The sequence below is a fragment of the Calonectris borealis genome, chromosome 1 (genome assembly GCF_964195595.1).
Source record: "Calonectris borealis chromosome 1, bCalBor7.hap1.2, whole genome shotgun sequence".
In the NCBI taxonomy this organism is placed as follows: Eukaryota; Metazoa; Chordata; class Aves; order Procellariiformes; family Procellariidae; genus Calonectris; species Calonectris borealis.
In genome coordinates, this window is record NC_134312.1 from 219,566,095 (window position 1) to 219,580,923 (window position 14,829).

At 66.7% G+C, this 14,829-nt stretch overlaps 1 protein-coding gene across 1 annotated transcript in view; it reads right to left on the reverse strand.

Moving 5' to 3' along the window:
- Positions 1 to 7,681: 7,681 nt before the first annotated feature.
- PDE2A (phosphodiesterase 2A) overlaps positions 7,682 to 14,829 on the reverse strand; it is a 65,919-nt gene continuing 58,771 nt past the window's right edge. The window contains exons 14-31 of the mRNA XM_075140631.1: positions 14,705 to 14,816; positions 14,570 to 14,609; positions 13,063 to 13,126; positions 12,909 to 12,987; positions 12,635 to 12,812; positions 10,955 to 11,067; positions 10,623 to 10,700; positions 10,290 to 10,412; positions 10,004 to 10,074; positions 9,769 to 9,891; positions 9,578 to 9,665; positions 9,423 to 9,470; positions 9,244 to 9,318; positions 8,977 to 9,076; positions 8,688 to 8,800; positions 8,372 to 8,410; positions 8,108 to 8,214; positions 7,682 to 7,904 (exon numbers count right to left, since the gene is read on the reverse strand). Coding sequence (XP_074996732.1) covers positions 7,682 to 7,904; positions 8,108 to 8,214; positions 8,372 to 8,410; positions 8,688 to 8,800; positions 8,977 to 9,076; positions 9,244 to 9,318; positions 9,423 to 9,470; positions 9,578 to 9,665; positions 9,769 to 9,891; positions 10,004 to 10,074; positions 10,290 to 10,412; positions 10,623 to 10,700; positions 10,955 to 11,067; positions 12,635 to 12,812; positions 12,909 to 12,987; positions 13,063 to 13,126; positions 14,570 to 14,609; positions 14,705 to 14,816 — 1,774 coding nt within the window. The remainder of the gene's footprint in view (positions 7,905 to 8,107; positions 8,215 to 8,371; positions 8,411 to 8,687; positions 8,801 to 8,976; positions 9,077 to 9,243; positions 9,319 to 9,422; positions 9,471 to 9,577; positions 9,666 to 9,768; positions 9,892 to 10,003; positions 10,075 to 10,289; positions 10,413 to 10,622; positions 10,701 to 10,954; positions 11,068 to 12,634; positions 12,813 to 12,908; positions 12,988 to 13,062; positions 13,127 to 14,569; positions 14,610 to 14,704; positions 14,817 to 14,829) is intronic.

Sequence of the window (14,829 nt, forward strand, 5' to 3'; positions counted from 1 at the left end):
CTCCTGCAACAGAGCAGCCAATCAGAACCGCTGTGGGAATGGAACTCGGTTTATTCCCACGGGCACCCCCAAACAGCCCCACCCCCCGCCACCCACGGAGCGTGGGGGCGGGGCCTGCGCTGGGCAGGAGCAGGCAGGGCCCGGCGGGAGGAGGAGGAGGAGGAGGAGGCAGGGCAGGGCAGGGCTGGGCAGGAGGAGCAGGCAGGGATAGGCAGGAGGAGGAGGCAGAGCCGGGCAGGAGCAGGCAGGGCTGGGCAGGAGGAGCAGGCAGGGACAGGCAGGAGGAGGAGGCAGGGCCGGGCAGGAGCAGGCAGGGCTGGGCAGGAGGAGCAGGCAGGGACAGGCAGGAGGAGGAGGCAGGGCTGGGCAAGAGGAGGCAGGGTCGGGAAGGAGGAAGCAGGGCCGGGCAGGAGGAGGCAGGGCCAGGCAGGAGCAGGCAGAGACAGGCAGGGCCGGGCAGGAGGAGCAAGCAGGGCTGGGCAGGAGGAGGCAGGGCCGGGCAAGAGGAGGCAGAGACAGGCAGGAGCAGGCAGGGACGGACAGGAGCAGGCAGAGACAGGCAGGGACAGGCCGGAGGAGCAGGCAGGGACAGGCAAGAGCCGGCAGGGAGAGGCAGGAACAGGCAGAGACAGGCAGGTACAGGCCGGAGGAGCAGGCAGGGACAAGCAAGAGCAGGCAGGGACAGGCAGGACCACGCAGGAGGAGCAGGCAGGGACAGGCAGGGCCACACAGGAGGAGGAGGCAGGGACAGGCAGGAGCAGGCAGGGCTGGGCAGGATGAGGCAGGGACAGGCAGGGCTGGGCAGGAGGAGCAGGCAGGGACAGGCAGGAGCAGGCAGGGCCCCACGGTGGGGTGTGCCACTTCCCGGCTGCGGCTTCGCAACCACGAGGCCTCCGGGGCGGGCAGCGAGTGCAGGCAGCGGAGGTGGGGCCCTGCCTGCAGCACCGCAGGGTGTGGCCCGGCCCCTCCCGCCCTGCCCTCACCCTGCCTGGGCGGCGGGGGGAGGGAAGGAGCGCTGCCTGCCTGCGCCCAGGGCAGGGGGGGAGCAGGGCCACAGCGGCCCGCGACGCTGCGCGGTGCAGTGCGGTGCGGTGCAGTGCTACGTGGTGCTGTGTGGGGCGGTGCAGCGTGATGCTGTGCAGTGCTGTGTGGTGCAGTGCAGTGCTGTGCGGTGCTGTGCGGTGCGGTGCAGTGTGGTGCTGTGTGGTGCAGCGTGCTGCTGTGCACTGCGGTGCATTGTGGTGCACTGCAGTGTGGTGCTGTGCAGTGCAATGCGGTGAGATGCAGTGCAGTGCTGCGCTCTGTGGCACCGTGCGGTGTTGCGCAGTGCTGGGCGGTGCAATGCAAGGGGTCTTGTGCAATGTGGTGCTGTGCAGCGCAGTGCGGTGCTGTGCACTGGCTCGAAGGGAGCCCAGGGACACCTCGCTGCAAGGCTGCACCCATGGGTGCACAGCACCTGGCTGCAAGGCTGCTCTGATGGATGCACACAAGGCTGTGCTGGTGGATGTACAGCACCTTGCTGCAGGATTGCACCCGCAGGTGCACAGCACCTCACTGCAAGGCTGCTCCAATGGATACAAAGCACCTTGCTGCAGGATTGCACCCATGAGTGCACAGCACCTGGGTGCAGGATTGCACTGACAGATGCACAGCACATCACTGCAAGATTGCACCGATGGATGTACAGCACCTGGCTGCAGGATTGCACCCATGGGTGCACAGCACCTCACTGCAAGGCTGATCTGATGGACGCACAGCACCTGGCTGCAGGATTGCATCGATGAATGCACAGCACCCAGCTGCAGGATTGCACCCATGGGTGCACAGCACCTCACTGCAAGGCTGTGCTGGTGAGTATAGAACACCCAGCTGCAGGATTGCACCCATGGGTGCACAGCACCTCACTGAGCCCCACGGCTGGGCACAGCCCTGCCCCCCCACCCCACGGCGTGAGCCCCATGGCCCCATGGGGACCCACCATGCCGGGGTGGGGGGACAGAGGCAGGGACCCCCACCCTGGGAACCCGGGGCTGGAGCTGGGGGTGCTGCAGGGGCCCGGCCAGGCCCGGGGCAGCAGGATGGGGCCAGGGAGGAGGCAGAGGGGTGCTGAGCAGCCCCCCAAAACTCACCCCGGCTCCGGGAGGGGGCTGGCCCGAAGGTGGGGGACATGCGGGACCCTTACCTGGGGGGTCACTCAGGTGGGGTGCCCGGAGACACCTGCACCCCGTGGGGATGATGCTGCGCGGGGGCACGGCCACCCACCCCAGCATCCTGAGGCCACCCAGGCAGTGGGGACGGGGTGGTGGCAGCCGGACGGGCAGCCAGGGAAGGACAGACAGACAGACGGGGGACAGCCCCGAGGCCAGGGTGAGGGGCACGTGGCTGCAGCACCCTGCGTGCCCCCCAGGAAGGCAAAGGGACGTCACCAAGGACATGGAGCCATCGGTGTCGGAGGCAGGAGGGGGGAGCTCGTGGCTGGAGACCCCGAATGCTGCTGGTGTCCCCCGGCAGCACCAAGCCCCGCTCCGGGACTTGCTCAGCCTTAAAGGATTTAATCCCGGGATTTGCTCTCGGCTCTGCTGCCGGGTTGAACCGCGGCCGGCAGCGGGCTGAGGGACACTTGACAGTTTTTGCAGTTTTTCACCCCAATTTCAGCAGCTCGCCCGGCGCCAGCGTGTGCCAGCGTCGAAGCCTCCGGGGACTTTTCCTCCGGGCATTAAACGCCGTTGTCTGGGGATGAAGCCATCGGCTCGGGCCGGGATGAAAGCGCTGCATCGATCCTGGGTAATAAATTGTTCATTAGCGGGGCGGCTCGTTAGGCCGGGAGCCGGAATGAAAACCACAGCCCTGATGCGAAGGTGATGGGCAGGGCCGGGCTCTAGGGGGGTCCCCTCCGGGGCCGTGCAGGGACGGCTGCTGCACCCAGAGGAGCAGCCCAGGGTCGGATCCTGCACCCCTGCGCTGGGGAAGGGACCCGTGGGTGACCTGGGGTGCGGGGTCCTGGCCTTGCCGGATCCTGCCCTCCTGGGGCTGCAGGGCTGGGGGATCCTGCGTGGGGGGTGGGAATCCTGTCCTGGGGGGGGGGGCCTCTTGCCCCATCGCATCCTGGCACAGCCCAGGACCCAGCTGGATACAGAGGGGTCCCAACTGGGGCCGGGTCCTGACCCCGTGTCAGTCATGGGGCAGGGGTGTCCCCAGCCCAGCCCATCTTGCACCCCAGTCCCAGCCCAGGTGTGTGGGGGGGTCCTGTTCCGGGCTGGATCCTGCCCCAGTCCCATCCAAGCTGGATCCTGGCCTGGGCCCAGCTCCAGCGGCTGCCCCGGGAATGGGGGGTCCCAACGCGGCCCCCAAGCGAGCACGAGGGGGTCAGTGGATGGGGATTGGGACTGGGGGGGCTGGAGCATCCCGGGGGGTCAGAGTATCCCAAGGGATTGGTGCCTGAGTCATCCTGAGGGATCATCCTGGGAGGTCCAGAGCATCCCGGGGGTCCGGAGCATCCTGGGGGTCTGGAACATTCCAGGAGGGAACAGGGCATTGGGGGGGGCCGGAGCATCCCAGGGGGGCCAATGCATCCCAGGGGGTTGGAGCATCCCAGGGGATCGGAGCATCCCGAGGGTCCGGAGCATCCCAGGCCGGGTCGGAGCATCCAGGGGGGACCAGAGCATCCCAGGGGGGCTGGAGTCCCCCCCCAAGGGCAGTTTTGGGGTGTGTAAGTCTCAGCTGTAGCCACCCAGTCCCCACCGGCGCTGTGACGGGGGCTGGGGAGGGGGGGGCCTGCGGCCCCCTTGCAAGGGAACCCCTGCCTGCACCCCCAAACCCCTGCCTGCACCCCCAAACCGTGCTGCCCCGCACACCTCCCACAGCTCACGCACCTCCAGGTTCGTCCCCACCCCCAGGCTGTCCCTCCCCGCTGCCGCTGCACGTCCCTGGGGACACCCGCTCCGGAGCATCCCCCGGGATCCCCGACACGAGGCACCCACCGACCCGCCGCGGGGAGATCGACGTATGAAATTTATTTAGGAAAACCAAAACCCACCAAAAAAAAAAAAAATAAAGAAGAAGGAGGAGGAGGAGGCGGAGGCGGAGGAGGAGGAGGAGGAGGAGGCGGAGGCGGCGGTGGAGGAGGAGGCGGAGGAGGAGGAGGAGGAGGAGGAGGAGGCGGCGGAGGAGGCGGAGGAGGAGGAGGAGGCGGTGGTGGAGGAGGAGGCGGAGGAGGAGGAGGAGGAGGAGGAGGAGGAGGAGGAGGCGGAGGAGGAGGAGGAGGCGGTGGTGGAGGAGGAGGCGGAGGAGGAGGAGGAGGAGGAGGAGGAGGAGGAGGAGGAGGAGGAGGAGTAGTCTCCTCCTCGGGCTCCGCTGGCGCCCAGACCAACCAGCGCCGGGAGAGGGGAGGACAGAAAAGCCGGAGGAGGTTTTGCACACCCACGCACGCCCGTGCACACCCGTGGGGGAGCCGGGCTGGGTGCCAGCTGCGCTCCCCGGTATCCATAGGGTTATGTACAGGGGTGGGAGCCGGGAAAGCATCGACCACCTACGCACACCAGCGGCGAGGGCTGGAAAAGTGGGATACAGCTGGGAAACGGGCATCCCTGCGCGTGTTCCCCCCCCATGGCGTGGTACCCGGGATGCGGCACCCCAGTGCAGGACCCCCCCAGCATCCGTTGGCACCGGTTTAGGCTGGCGAGACCCCGGACTGGCACCGGGCTGGGGTGCCCGTCGGCGCGTTGATGGCACGGCCGTGCCGGCATCACGCCGGGGCTGGAGCCGCCTTCCTCCGCTTGCAGTTTGGGGGTTTGCTGCCTTCTGGGACCGTCCCTGTGCCCCCCTCCCCGTGTCCTTGCACGGCGGCGTGGGGAGGGGGGAGAAGGGCTTGAGAGGGGGGTCTCGTAGGCGAAGCCGTGGGCCAGCAGCCAGACGCGGTCACCGGGTGGGTCCTACCGGGGCTTGGGCAAAGCATCTCGCTAAAGGCATCTCCGAGTAGGTAAGGCAAAAGGAATTCAGTTCACTTCGTCCCCGGGGAGCAGCTCGGCTTTGGGGGGGTCTCGTTGCTCCCACAGACACACGCGCTCCGGGTACCCCAAGAAAACGGGCGAGGCGTCGCTTACAGCCGAGACAAGAGGAACGGCCGCCCCATAGCTCAAATCCGGGAGGGGTCCGGCGCGCTGGGAGCACCGCCGTGCCGCGGGGACCCGCTGCGGCACCGCCGGGGCTCGGCGCGGGGATGGTGCCGTGGGACGCTGCGGCGGAGCGGGGATGGGGCGGCCAACGGCCCCGTGGCTGCACATGGGCTGCCCTTGACCCCGGTGGGACCGAACCCGGTGGGACCGAACCTGGTCCAGGATTTCACTGCGCCGCTTCCACCGCCTTCGCCTGCCGCGACGGCAAAGCCACCAGCTGCCATGAGCAGGGTGATGCAGGCAGGGGGGCTCAGCGCACCCCAGTCCCTCAGGGCTCAGCATCCACCCTCATCCCCAGCCCCTCCTTCGGCTCAACCCCAAGGCGAGCTGCTCGGGGGGGGTCCCCTGGCCTGGTTCCCCTGTTGATGGGTGTTTCGGGTGGCTTTGGTTGGGGTGACACAGAGCTGGGTCACGCACAGCTGGAGGGAACCTGCAGGGCTGGTTGAGCAGAGCCCCCGGGGCTGAGGGGGTCCACACACGGTGGGTCGTGCAACTGGAAGGACCACGGGGAGGCCAGCAGGGTCCATGCATGGTGGTCGGTAGGACAGGAGGGACCATGGGAAAATGGCAGGGTTGACGCATGGCAGTCAATAGGTCTGGAAGGACCACAGGAGGCCAGCAGGATCCATGCATGGTGGTTGGTAGGACAGGAGGGACCACAGGAGGCCATCACCGTCCATGCATGGTGGTCTGTAGGACCAGAGGCACCACAGGAGGCCATTGCCATCCATGCATGGTGGTCTGCAAGACCAGAGGGACCATGGGAAAATAGCAGGGTCGATGCATGGCAGTCAATAGGTCTGGAAGGACCACAGGAGGCCAGCAGGATCCATGCACGGTGGTTGGTAGGACAGGAGGGACCACAGGAGGCCATCACCGTCCATGCATGGTGGTCTGTAGGACCAAAGGGACCACAGGAGGATGGCAGGGTCCATGCGAGGCAGTCAGCAGGGCAGGAGGGATGGTGGGAGACCAGCAGGGTCCGTGTATGGCCAGAGGGACCATGGGGAAGCCAACAGGATCCATGCATGGTGCTAAGTAGGACCAGAGGGACCACAGGAGGCCATCACTGTCCAGGCATGGTGGTCTGTAGGACCAGAGGGTCCACGGGAGGATGGTAAGGTCCATGCATGGCAGTCAGTGGCACCAGAGGGACCACAGGAGGATGGCAGGGTCCATGCATGGCAGTTGATGGGATCAGAAGGACTGCAGGAGACCGTCAGGGTCCATGCATGGTGGTCTGCAGGACCGGAGGGACCATGGGACACTGGCAGGCTCCATGCACGGTGGTCTGCAGGACGGGAGGGACAATGGGACACTGGCAGGGTCCATGCACAGCAGTCAATGGGACGGAGGGACCAGAGGAGACCATCAGGATCCGTGCATGGTGGTCTGCAGGATCAGAGGGACCATGGGACGCCGGCAAGGTCCATGCACGGTGGTCGGTATGGCAGGAGTTGTGAAGCCACTGCAAGCTGGGGATGCTCATGGACACGTTGGTCAGCGGTGCAGGCCGCTTGCAGAGAGGAGGCTGCTGGGTGGGCACCACGGTGCCAAGCCAAACACCCACGCGCTGGGGACACGGCGGGGACACGGTGGGGACCAGACCCTCCGCCGCGTCCCTGTGGGAGCGCAGCCCCCCCCAGTACGTGCAAACCAGGAGCAGGAGCCCCCCCCAGCCCTGGCACGCGTGTAGCCCTTGCAGGGGACGTGGCTGCGTGGGACCAGGCTGGGCGAGGGACACGAGTCCTTCCACGGGTGAGTGGGTGCGGGGGTCCCCCGTGGCGGGGGGGGAGGCTTTTAGCCAAGGGATGCTCGGCAGCTGCTGGGCGGAGGCGGGAGCTGGTTGGGGAGCGGTGGGGGCCGGGCTGGCAGGGGATGCAGGCAGAGCATCCCACGGCCACGGCCATCCCGCGCCGGGTGCCTCTTCCCTCCTCCAGCCTCCTGCCGTGGGCCCGATCCTGACCCCTCCATCCTCAGACCTCCCAGCCCTCCTCCCACAGCCTCACGTCCCTCTGTGGGGTCCACGGGGACCCCCCTCCCTCCCAATGCCCTGCAGCCCACCCACACTCCCACTGCCCCTCGCCATCCTGCCCCACGCCGTCCCCCTCCGTCCCGCTGACCCCCGCAGACCCACAGCCCCATTTCAGGGGACGACCCCTCCGGGGGTGCTTCCAGCGAGGACATCGTCCCCATTGTCACCCTGTGGGGGACAGGACCTGCAGCCTTAAGGCAATTTAAAGCACATCCACCCCCCATGGTGTGTGTCCCCCCCCCAGTGTCCCCGGCCACGAGGCAGCGTCCCAGCAAAGAGGGGTCCAGGGAGGGGACACCTGAATACCTGCCCCGGCGGGAGGGGACAGTCACCCCACCAGTGGGGAAGGACCTCACCGTGGTGGTCCGGAGTCACTGATGTCTCCCCCAAACCTCCTCCCGATGGGCTGGGGGACGAGGGTTGGGGATGCTTCTGGTCCCCAGCCCCATCCCGGCCCCCCCATCACCCCCCTTCACTCGGCCCCCGCCTCGGGCTGCCCCCCCTCTGGCTCCAGGCAGCCGTTGAGCTGGGGGTCGGGGGCTTGCGGGTCGTATTCCTCATCCAGAAAGTCCAGGGAGTTGTTACTGGGCAAACCCCGGATGGTGAATTTGTGGGAGACCTTCGTCCACTGCTCCCGGTTGCTGGCCACCCTCTCGTAGAGCTCCGCCGCCTTGGGGAAGAGGTCCTGCAGCAACCTGGGGTGGGGGGGCACCCCGTCAGCATGGGCTTGCACCCCCTTAGATGGGTGCAACCCCGCTCCCCCCATCCCCGCTGCTTGGAAACTCCCCTTACCATCTGCAAGACGCCTTGCCCAGCACCCCCCCGTCCCTCCCTGGCATGGCAAGGGGTGGGTGGTGGGAGAGGGTCCCCCCCACCCCAGACCAGCCCTGGGGCTCACTTGTAGATGGGCATGGCGATGTGCTCCATGAAGCTGATCTGCAGCTCGGGGATGTAGGCTTTCTCCCGGTCCATCATCTCCAGCGGGCGGTTGCCCATGGCCTTCTCCTGCAGCGGTGGCAAGAGGAGGGGGGGTCAATGCTGGTGGCAGTCCCCTCCCCATTCCTGGCCAAGACCTCCCTGCCCACCTCATCCGAGCCCCCCATGGCACTTGCCGAGAGCGTTGGCCAAGCCCAACCCTGCACCAAGCCCTGGTGCTACCTACCAAGTCACCCTGGGAGAAGAACTCCTTGTAGATCAGCTCCTGCAAGGGACACGCTGTCAGCACGGGGGGGTGCGTGCCTGGGGTGACCCCCCCCCCCCACCCCGCCTGCCCTCCAGACCCCTCTCCAACGGTTCTGCATTGGGCAGGGACACGGTCCCGGCATGGGGGGGCTGCTGCGTGGTCCCCCACGGGGACCCCCTCCATGAGGCATGATGCCACTGCAAGGGGCAGGCAGGTCCCTGGCACCTGGGGACGTGCGGGTGCCCCGGGGTGGGGGGTGGCATTCAGGGGGTCAGTCCCACGGTGTGGCACTCACCGCGATCTTCCTGGTGGTCTTCCAGCCCTTGGTCTGGTCGGAGAGGTCGCAGGAGGTCATGAGCAGGCAGAGCAGCAGGCTGCGGTGCTGCTTGTTCTTGGGGTCGTAGCCCACTGCCGGGCAGGGAGCGGGGCAGGGGTTGGGGTGGGGGGCTCGGGAAGGAGCCCCACAACCCCTATCACCCCCCACACGAGGACTTTGGGGACAACCGGTTCCTGCCGTGCCACCTCCCAGCCTTGGTGGGATGAGTTCCCACCGCACCCCCCAACCCCAAGCACAGGAGCTTCACCTTCTGCCATCTTCTGGAGGTCCTTGAAGATGCGCAGGTGGTGGGCCAGGTCGGTGGCCAAGATGATGTCCCTCATGAGGTCCAGCATGCGCTGGTAGTCCTGCAAGGGCAGGCAAGGTGGCTGGTGTGACCGGCTCCGTGCCCCTGCCAGCCCCTGCATCCCAAGGGCCGGATCCAGGGATGGGGAGCTGGGGGTCCGGAGGGCACGAGGGGGCTCAGCCCGGGCAGGGGGGTGGCATGGAAGAGGTGCCAAGGTTGGGGGTTCACCTTGCGGGAGAAGTGATCGAAGATGTTGCAGCCCTGGCTGTTGAGGATGGCGATGGCTTGGGCGAAGTGGTGCCTCTGCGGGAGAAACCGAGGCCGTGGGAGCAGGCAGGGTGCAGGCAGGGTGCAGGCAGGGACGCTGCCGCACGGCCGGAGCCCCAGTTTTTGGGGGAGGACCTTACCTCCATGACGGAGCCCTCCGAGCTGTACAGAGCGGCCAGGACTGATTTCTGCAAGGCAGAGCGGCCGGAGTCACAGAGCTGGGGGGTGAAGACCCCTCCGAGCCCTGTCCCCGTCCCCCCCACCCATGCACGTCCCAGCGCTGGGCTCGGCTCACCGAGGCCACCTGGAAGGAGTTATTGGTGCCTCTGTGGTCCAGGTCGTGGCACATGCAGGAGATGAAGAGGGCAAAGATCTCGATGTCTCTGAGGGAGGGGAAGGAGGGAAACTGAGGCAGGCGGGAGGGCAGGGAGCACCCCGGCTGGGCTGGGGGACGGGGACAGGGCTGGGGACCGTCCCCAGCCTTACTCCAGGTAGTTGACGAGCTCCAGGTTCTTGTAGAGCAGGTAGCAGAAGTGGGAGACGGAGAAGGCGTGCATCCAGTTGTGGTAGGGGGGGTCGCGGTAGCCCTTCTTCACCATCAGGCAGAACCTGGGGGGCGGCAGGACCATGAGGAGGGGGGGTCTTCACCCCCCAGGGACCCCCCGCTTGCCCAGGGGTCCCAGAGGTGGGCGTGGGGCGGGGGCCAGGGATGGGGACCCACCTGGTGAGCGTCTGGCGGTCCATCTTGTAGTTGTTGATGAAGTTCATGTCCTGCAGCATGCTCAGGATGGCCTGCGGAGGGGACAGGGTGGGTGACAGGGGGTGACAACGCCCAGCAGGGTCCCCCCGTGCCACCCTTGTCCCTGCCTGGCAGGCAGGAAGATGCTTGGGGGTGCAGCCTCGTGCCCCCCATCCCAGCCCCCCAGCACCCTGGGGTTGGGGTACACGACCTGACCGAGGGCAGGCAGGGGACGGTGACAGTTGGGGACCGTCCCCGTGGCCCTCACCATGGAGGTGTCGTCCTCGGGCAGCGAGCGCGGTGTGTAGGTGAAGCTGGCGAAGTTGGGGTCGATGGTGGACACGGGCTGGATGCCCTCGCTCAGCAGCTTGGTGTACTCATCGTCCGACACCTGCGGGAGCCATGGCCGGTGGCCCGCGCTGTGACCGGGTCCCCACGGTGTCCCCAAGCTGTCCCCAGGGCCACATCAGCCCCAGCGAGAGCAGAGAGCCCTGGGGTGTCACCGCCACCTCACCCGTGCCACCACCTCGGGGTGGAGCGGGGGGGCACCGGGCTGGCAGGGGGGGTCCCAGCTGGTGTCCCCGTCCCCGTGCCACCTCACCTTCATGTGGTACATCATCATCTCGTTGGCCAGGTGGCTGCGGTACTGCGCCTCGTTCACCTTCTTGTACAGCAGCGACTGCGGGGCGGGAGGGGGGTACGGGAGCGCTGGGGGTGGGCACACCCCCCCCCCCAGCACCCCCCAGTCCTCCCTGGCCCCCCACGTGTGCCCTCCCCATCCCATCCCATCGCCACCACCGCTTGTCCCCAAGGAACAGGGACCACACACGCACGTCCCCCCATCCCCGTCCCTCTGGGCTGTGGCCAGCTCTGGGGCGGAGCGGAGGGGTCCCCTTGCCCCCCCTCAGAGCTGGGGACCCCCCAGGCACCTACGTGGGCGATGCTGATGCCGCAGTAGATGGAGAAGGCGGTGGCCAGGTCCTCGTCGAACTTGCTGAACCAGGGGCCGTTGATCTTGTTGACCAGCTCCGCCACCCCGATGACCTCTGGGAGCGGAGGGGGACAGGGGACAGGATCGTGCCCGTGTGCTGGGACAGGATCGTGCCCATGTACCAGGGACAGTGCTGTGCCCATGTGCTGGGACAGGATCGTGCCCGTGTGCTGGGACAGGATCGTGCCCATGTACCAGGGACAGTGCTGTGCCCACATGCTGGGGACAGGATCGTGCCCATGTGGTGGGACAGGATCATGCCCATGTACCAGGGACAGGATCGTGCCCATGTACCAGGGACAGTGCTGTGCCCACATGCTGGGGACAGGATCGTGCCCATGTGGTGGGACAGGATCATGCCCATGTACCAGGGACAGGATCGTGCCCATGTACCAGGGACAGTGCTGTGCCCACGTGCTGGGGACAGGATTGTGCCCATGTGCTGGGACAGGATCGTGCCCATGTACCAGGGACAGTGCTGTGCCCACATACTGGGGACGGGATCATCCCTATGTGCTGGGATAGGATCATGGTCATGTACCAGGGACGGTGCTGTGCCCATATGCTGGGGACAGGATTGTGCCCATGTGCTGTGGACAGAATCATGCCCACGTACTGGGGACAGGATCGTGCCCACATGCCGGGGGACAGTGCTGTGCCCACGTGCTGGGACAGGATCACACCCACATGCCAGGACGGTGCCATGCCCACATGCCAGGGCAGGATCGTGCCCACGTGCCAGGACAGGATCATACCCATGTGCCGGGGACGGTGCGGTGCCCACGTGCCAGGACACAGGATGACACCCATGTGCCGGGACGGTGCTGCGCCCACGTGCTGGGACACAGGATCACACCCACGTGCCAGGATGCTGCCGTGCCCACATGCCAGGACAGGATTTTGCCCACGTGCTGCGGGATGGTGCCATGCCCACGTGCCGGGACACAGGATGACACCCACGTGCCAGGACGGTGCCATGCCCACATGCCAGGACAGGATTGTGCCCACATGCCGCAGGACGGTGCCGTGCCCACGTGCTGGGACACAGGATCACACCCACGTGCCGGGACGGTGCCATGCCCACATGCAAGGACACAGGATGGCACCCACGTGCCGGGACAGTGCCATGCCCTTGTGCCGGGACACAGGATGACACCCACGTGCCGGGACGGTGCCGTGCCCACATGCAAGGACACAGGATGACACCCACGTGCCGGGACGGTGCCGTGCCCACATGCAAGGACACAGGATGACACCCACGTGCCAGGACGGTGCCGTGCCCATGTGCAAGGACACAGGATGGCACCCACGTGCCGGGACGGTGCCGTGCCCACATGCAAGGACACAGGATGGCACCCACGTGCCGGGACGGTGCCATGCCCACACGCAAGGACACAGGATGGCACCCACGTGCTGGGACGGTGCCGTGCCCACATGCAAGGACACAGGCTGGCACCCGCGTGCCGGGACGGTGCCGTGCCACATGCAAGGACACAGGATGGCACCCGCGTGCCGGGACGGTGCCGTGCCCACACGCAAGGACACAGGCTGGCACCCGCGTGCCGGGACGGTGCCGTGCCCGTGTGCGCGGCGCTGGCCCGGCGCGGTGCCGCCGCCCTCACCCTGGCTCTCGTTCTTGATGGGGAAGCAGAGGATGTTGCGGGTGCGGAAGCCGGTGCTGTCGTCCACCCCCCGGTAGAAGAGCGGGTGGGCGTAGGCGTCCGGGATGTTGAGGATCTTCCCGGTGGTGGCCACGTGCCCCGCGATGCCCTGGTCCGCCGGGATGCGGATCTCGTAGCTCTGCGGGCGGGGAGAGGGGGGCACGGCAGGGCTCGGGGGGGTGCGGGACCCCCAGGGTCCCCCCCCAAACCCCGTCCTCTCGCCCCCCCCGCTCACCTCGTCGTCCACCACGCCGCCGTCGAACACCTTGGCCACCAGCTCGTGGCTGAGCCGGTCCAGCAGGAAGACGGAGCATCTGCAAGAGAGGCCGCTCGCACCCACGGGGGTCCCAGCCCCCCCACCCGTGTTTCCCCCCCCGCCCCCCACTCACATCTCCGCGTTGCTGAGGTTTCGGGCCTCCGTGATGATCTCCTGGAGCAGAACAGAGACGTCGTCTGCGGGGGGGGGGAAGGGTCAGGGAGCCCCCGGCCAGGCAGCTGCTGCCCGCCCCTGCTCCCCACTCGTGCGATGGGGGGGGGTCTCAGCTCAGTCTGCACCAAGGGGGGGCTGCGCCAGCACCCCCCACCGCGGGGGCACAGGGAGGGCAGAGGGAGGGGGTCTGCACGGAGTGTGTGTGTGCATGTGTGCGTGTGGGCATGCATGTGTGTGTGTGCATGCACGTGCATAGGCAGCGTGCATGTGCTTGTGTGCATGCGTGTGTGCATGTGTGTGCATGTGTGCATATGCATGTGTGCCTGTGCGCGTGCCTGTGAGTGTGTGCATGTGTCCGTGTGCTTGTGCATGCATGCATGTGCATGTGCACGCATGTGTGCATGCGTATGCATGTGTGCATATGCATGTGTGCATGTGTGTGCCTGTGCGTGTGTGCATGTGTCATGTGCTTGCGCATGTATGCATAAGCGTGTGTGCATGCGTGTGCATGGGTGTGCATGGGTGCATGTGCTTGTGTGCGTGCGTGTGTGCATGTGTGTGCGTGTGTGCATGCGCATGCATGTGTGCATATGCATGTGTGCATGTGTGTGCCTGTGCATGTGTGCATGTGCTCGTGCATGTGTGCATATGCATGTGTACATGTGTGTGCATGCACGTGTGCATGTGTGTGTATGCATGTGCATGTGCGTGTGTGCACACTGAAAGGTGACACAACCTGTGCAAGTGGGCAACTGCGTATGCAGTGCAGGAGCGTGCTTGTGTGTAGCGCGAACTGCAGCTGTGCAGGGGTGTGTGCAGCACTGCGTGTGATCCTGCAACAGCATGCGTCTCTGCAGTGGTGCATGTGTGTATGCAGCAGTGTGTGTTTGCCTGCAGCAGCATAGATTTGCCTGCAGCAGTGTGTGTGCATGCAGCAATGTGCATGCTCGGCAGCGTGTGTGTGTGTGTGCAGCAGTGTGTGTGCACGCAGCGGTGCATGTGTGCATGCAGCAGTGTGTGCGTGCAGCAGTGTGCGTGCAGCATGAGCCGCGTGTGTGCATGCAGTAGTGTGTGTGCGCATGCAACACTGTGTGCATGCAACAGTGCATGTGCGTGTGCATGCAGCAGTACGTACATGTGTGCAGCAGCGTGCGGCAGTACACGTGCCTGCAGCTCTGTGTGTGCAGCAGCGCATGCCTGCAGCAGTTGCCCCTCTGCATGCACGCGTCTAAGCGCGTGCAGCGCTCTGCGCTCATGCAACGTGCATGCGCGCAGCCAGGCAGCATCAGCGCAACCAAGGCTCCGTGCGAGCTCATGGCCGCCCTCCTGCGACCGTCCCCAAGCAGAGCCAGGGCCGGCAGCGCAGGGACAAGCTCTGGGGACAGGGGACCCCAGTGCCGCCGTCCCCCGGGGCTGGGCGCGGGGGGTGCGTCCCCCCCCACGGCACGGCTGCTCCCTGCACCTACCCAAGTGCGTGAAGAGGTTCTTCGCCACCTGCAGCAGGGCCTGGATGGGGACAGAAGGGACGCCGTGGGTAACCGGCGTGACGCGGGACACGCACACGCGTGTGCCGGCCGTGACACGGCCCGGCGGGCGCTCACCTGGCACTCGCACTTCAGCTTCTGCTCCTTCTGGAAGGCCAAGGTGCTGGTGAGCACCGTGGAGGTGTAGCAGAAGCAATGCTGGATCTTGTGCTCGTCCGCCTCCGTGTAGCTGGGGGGGGGGA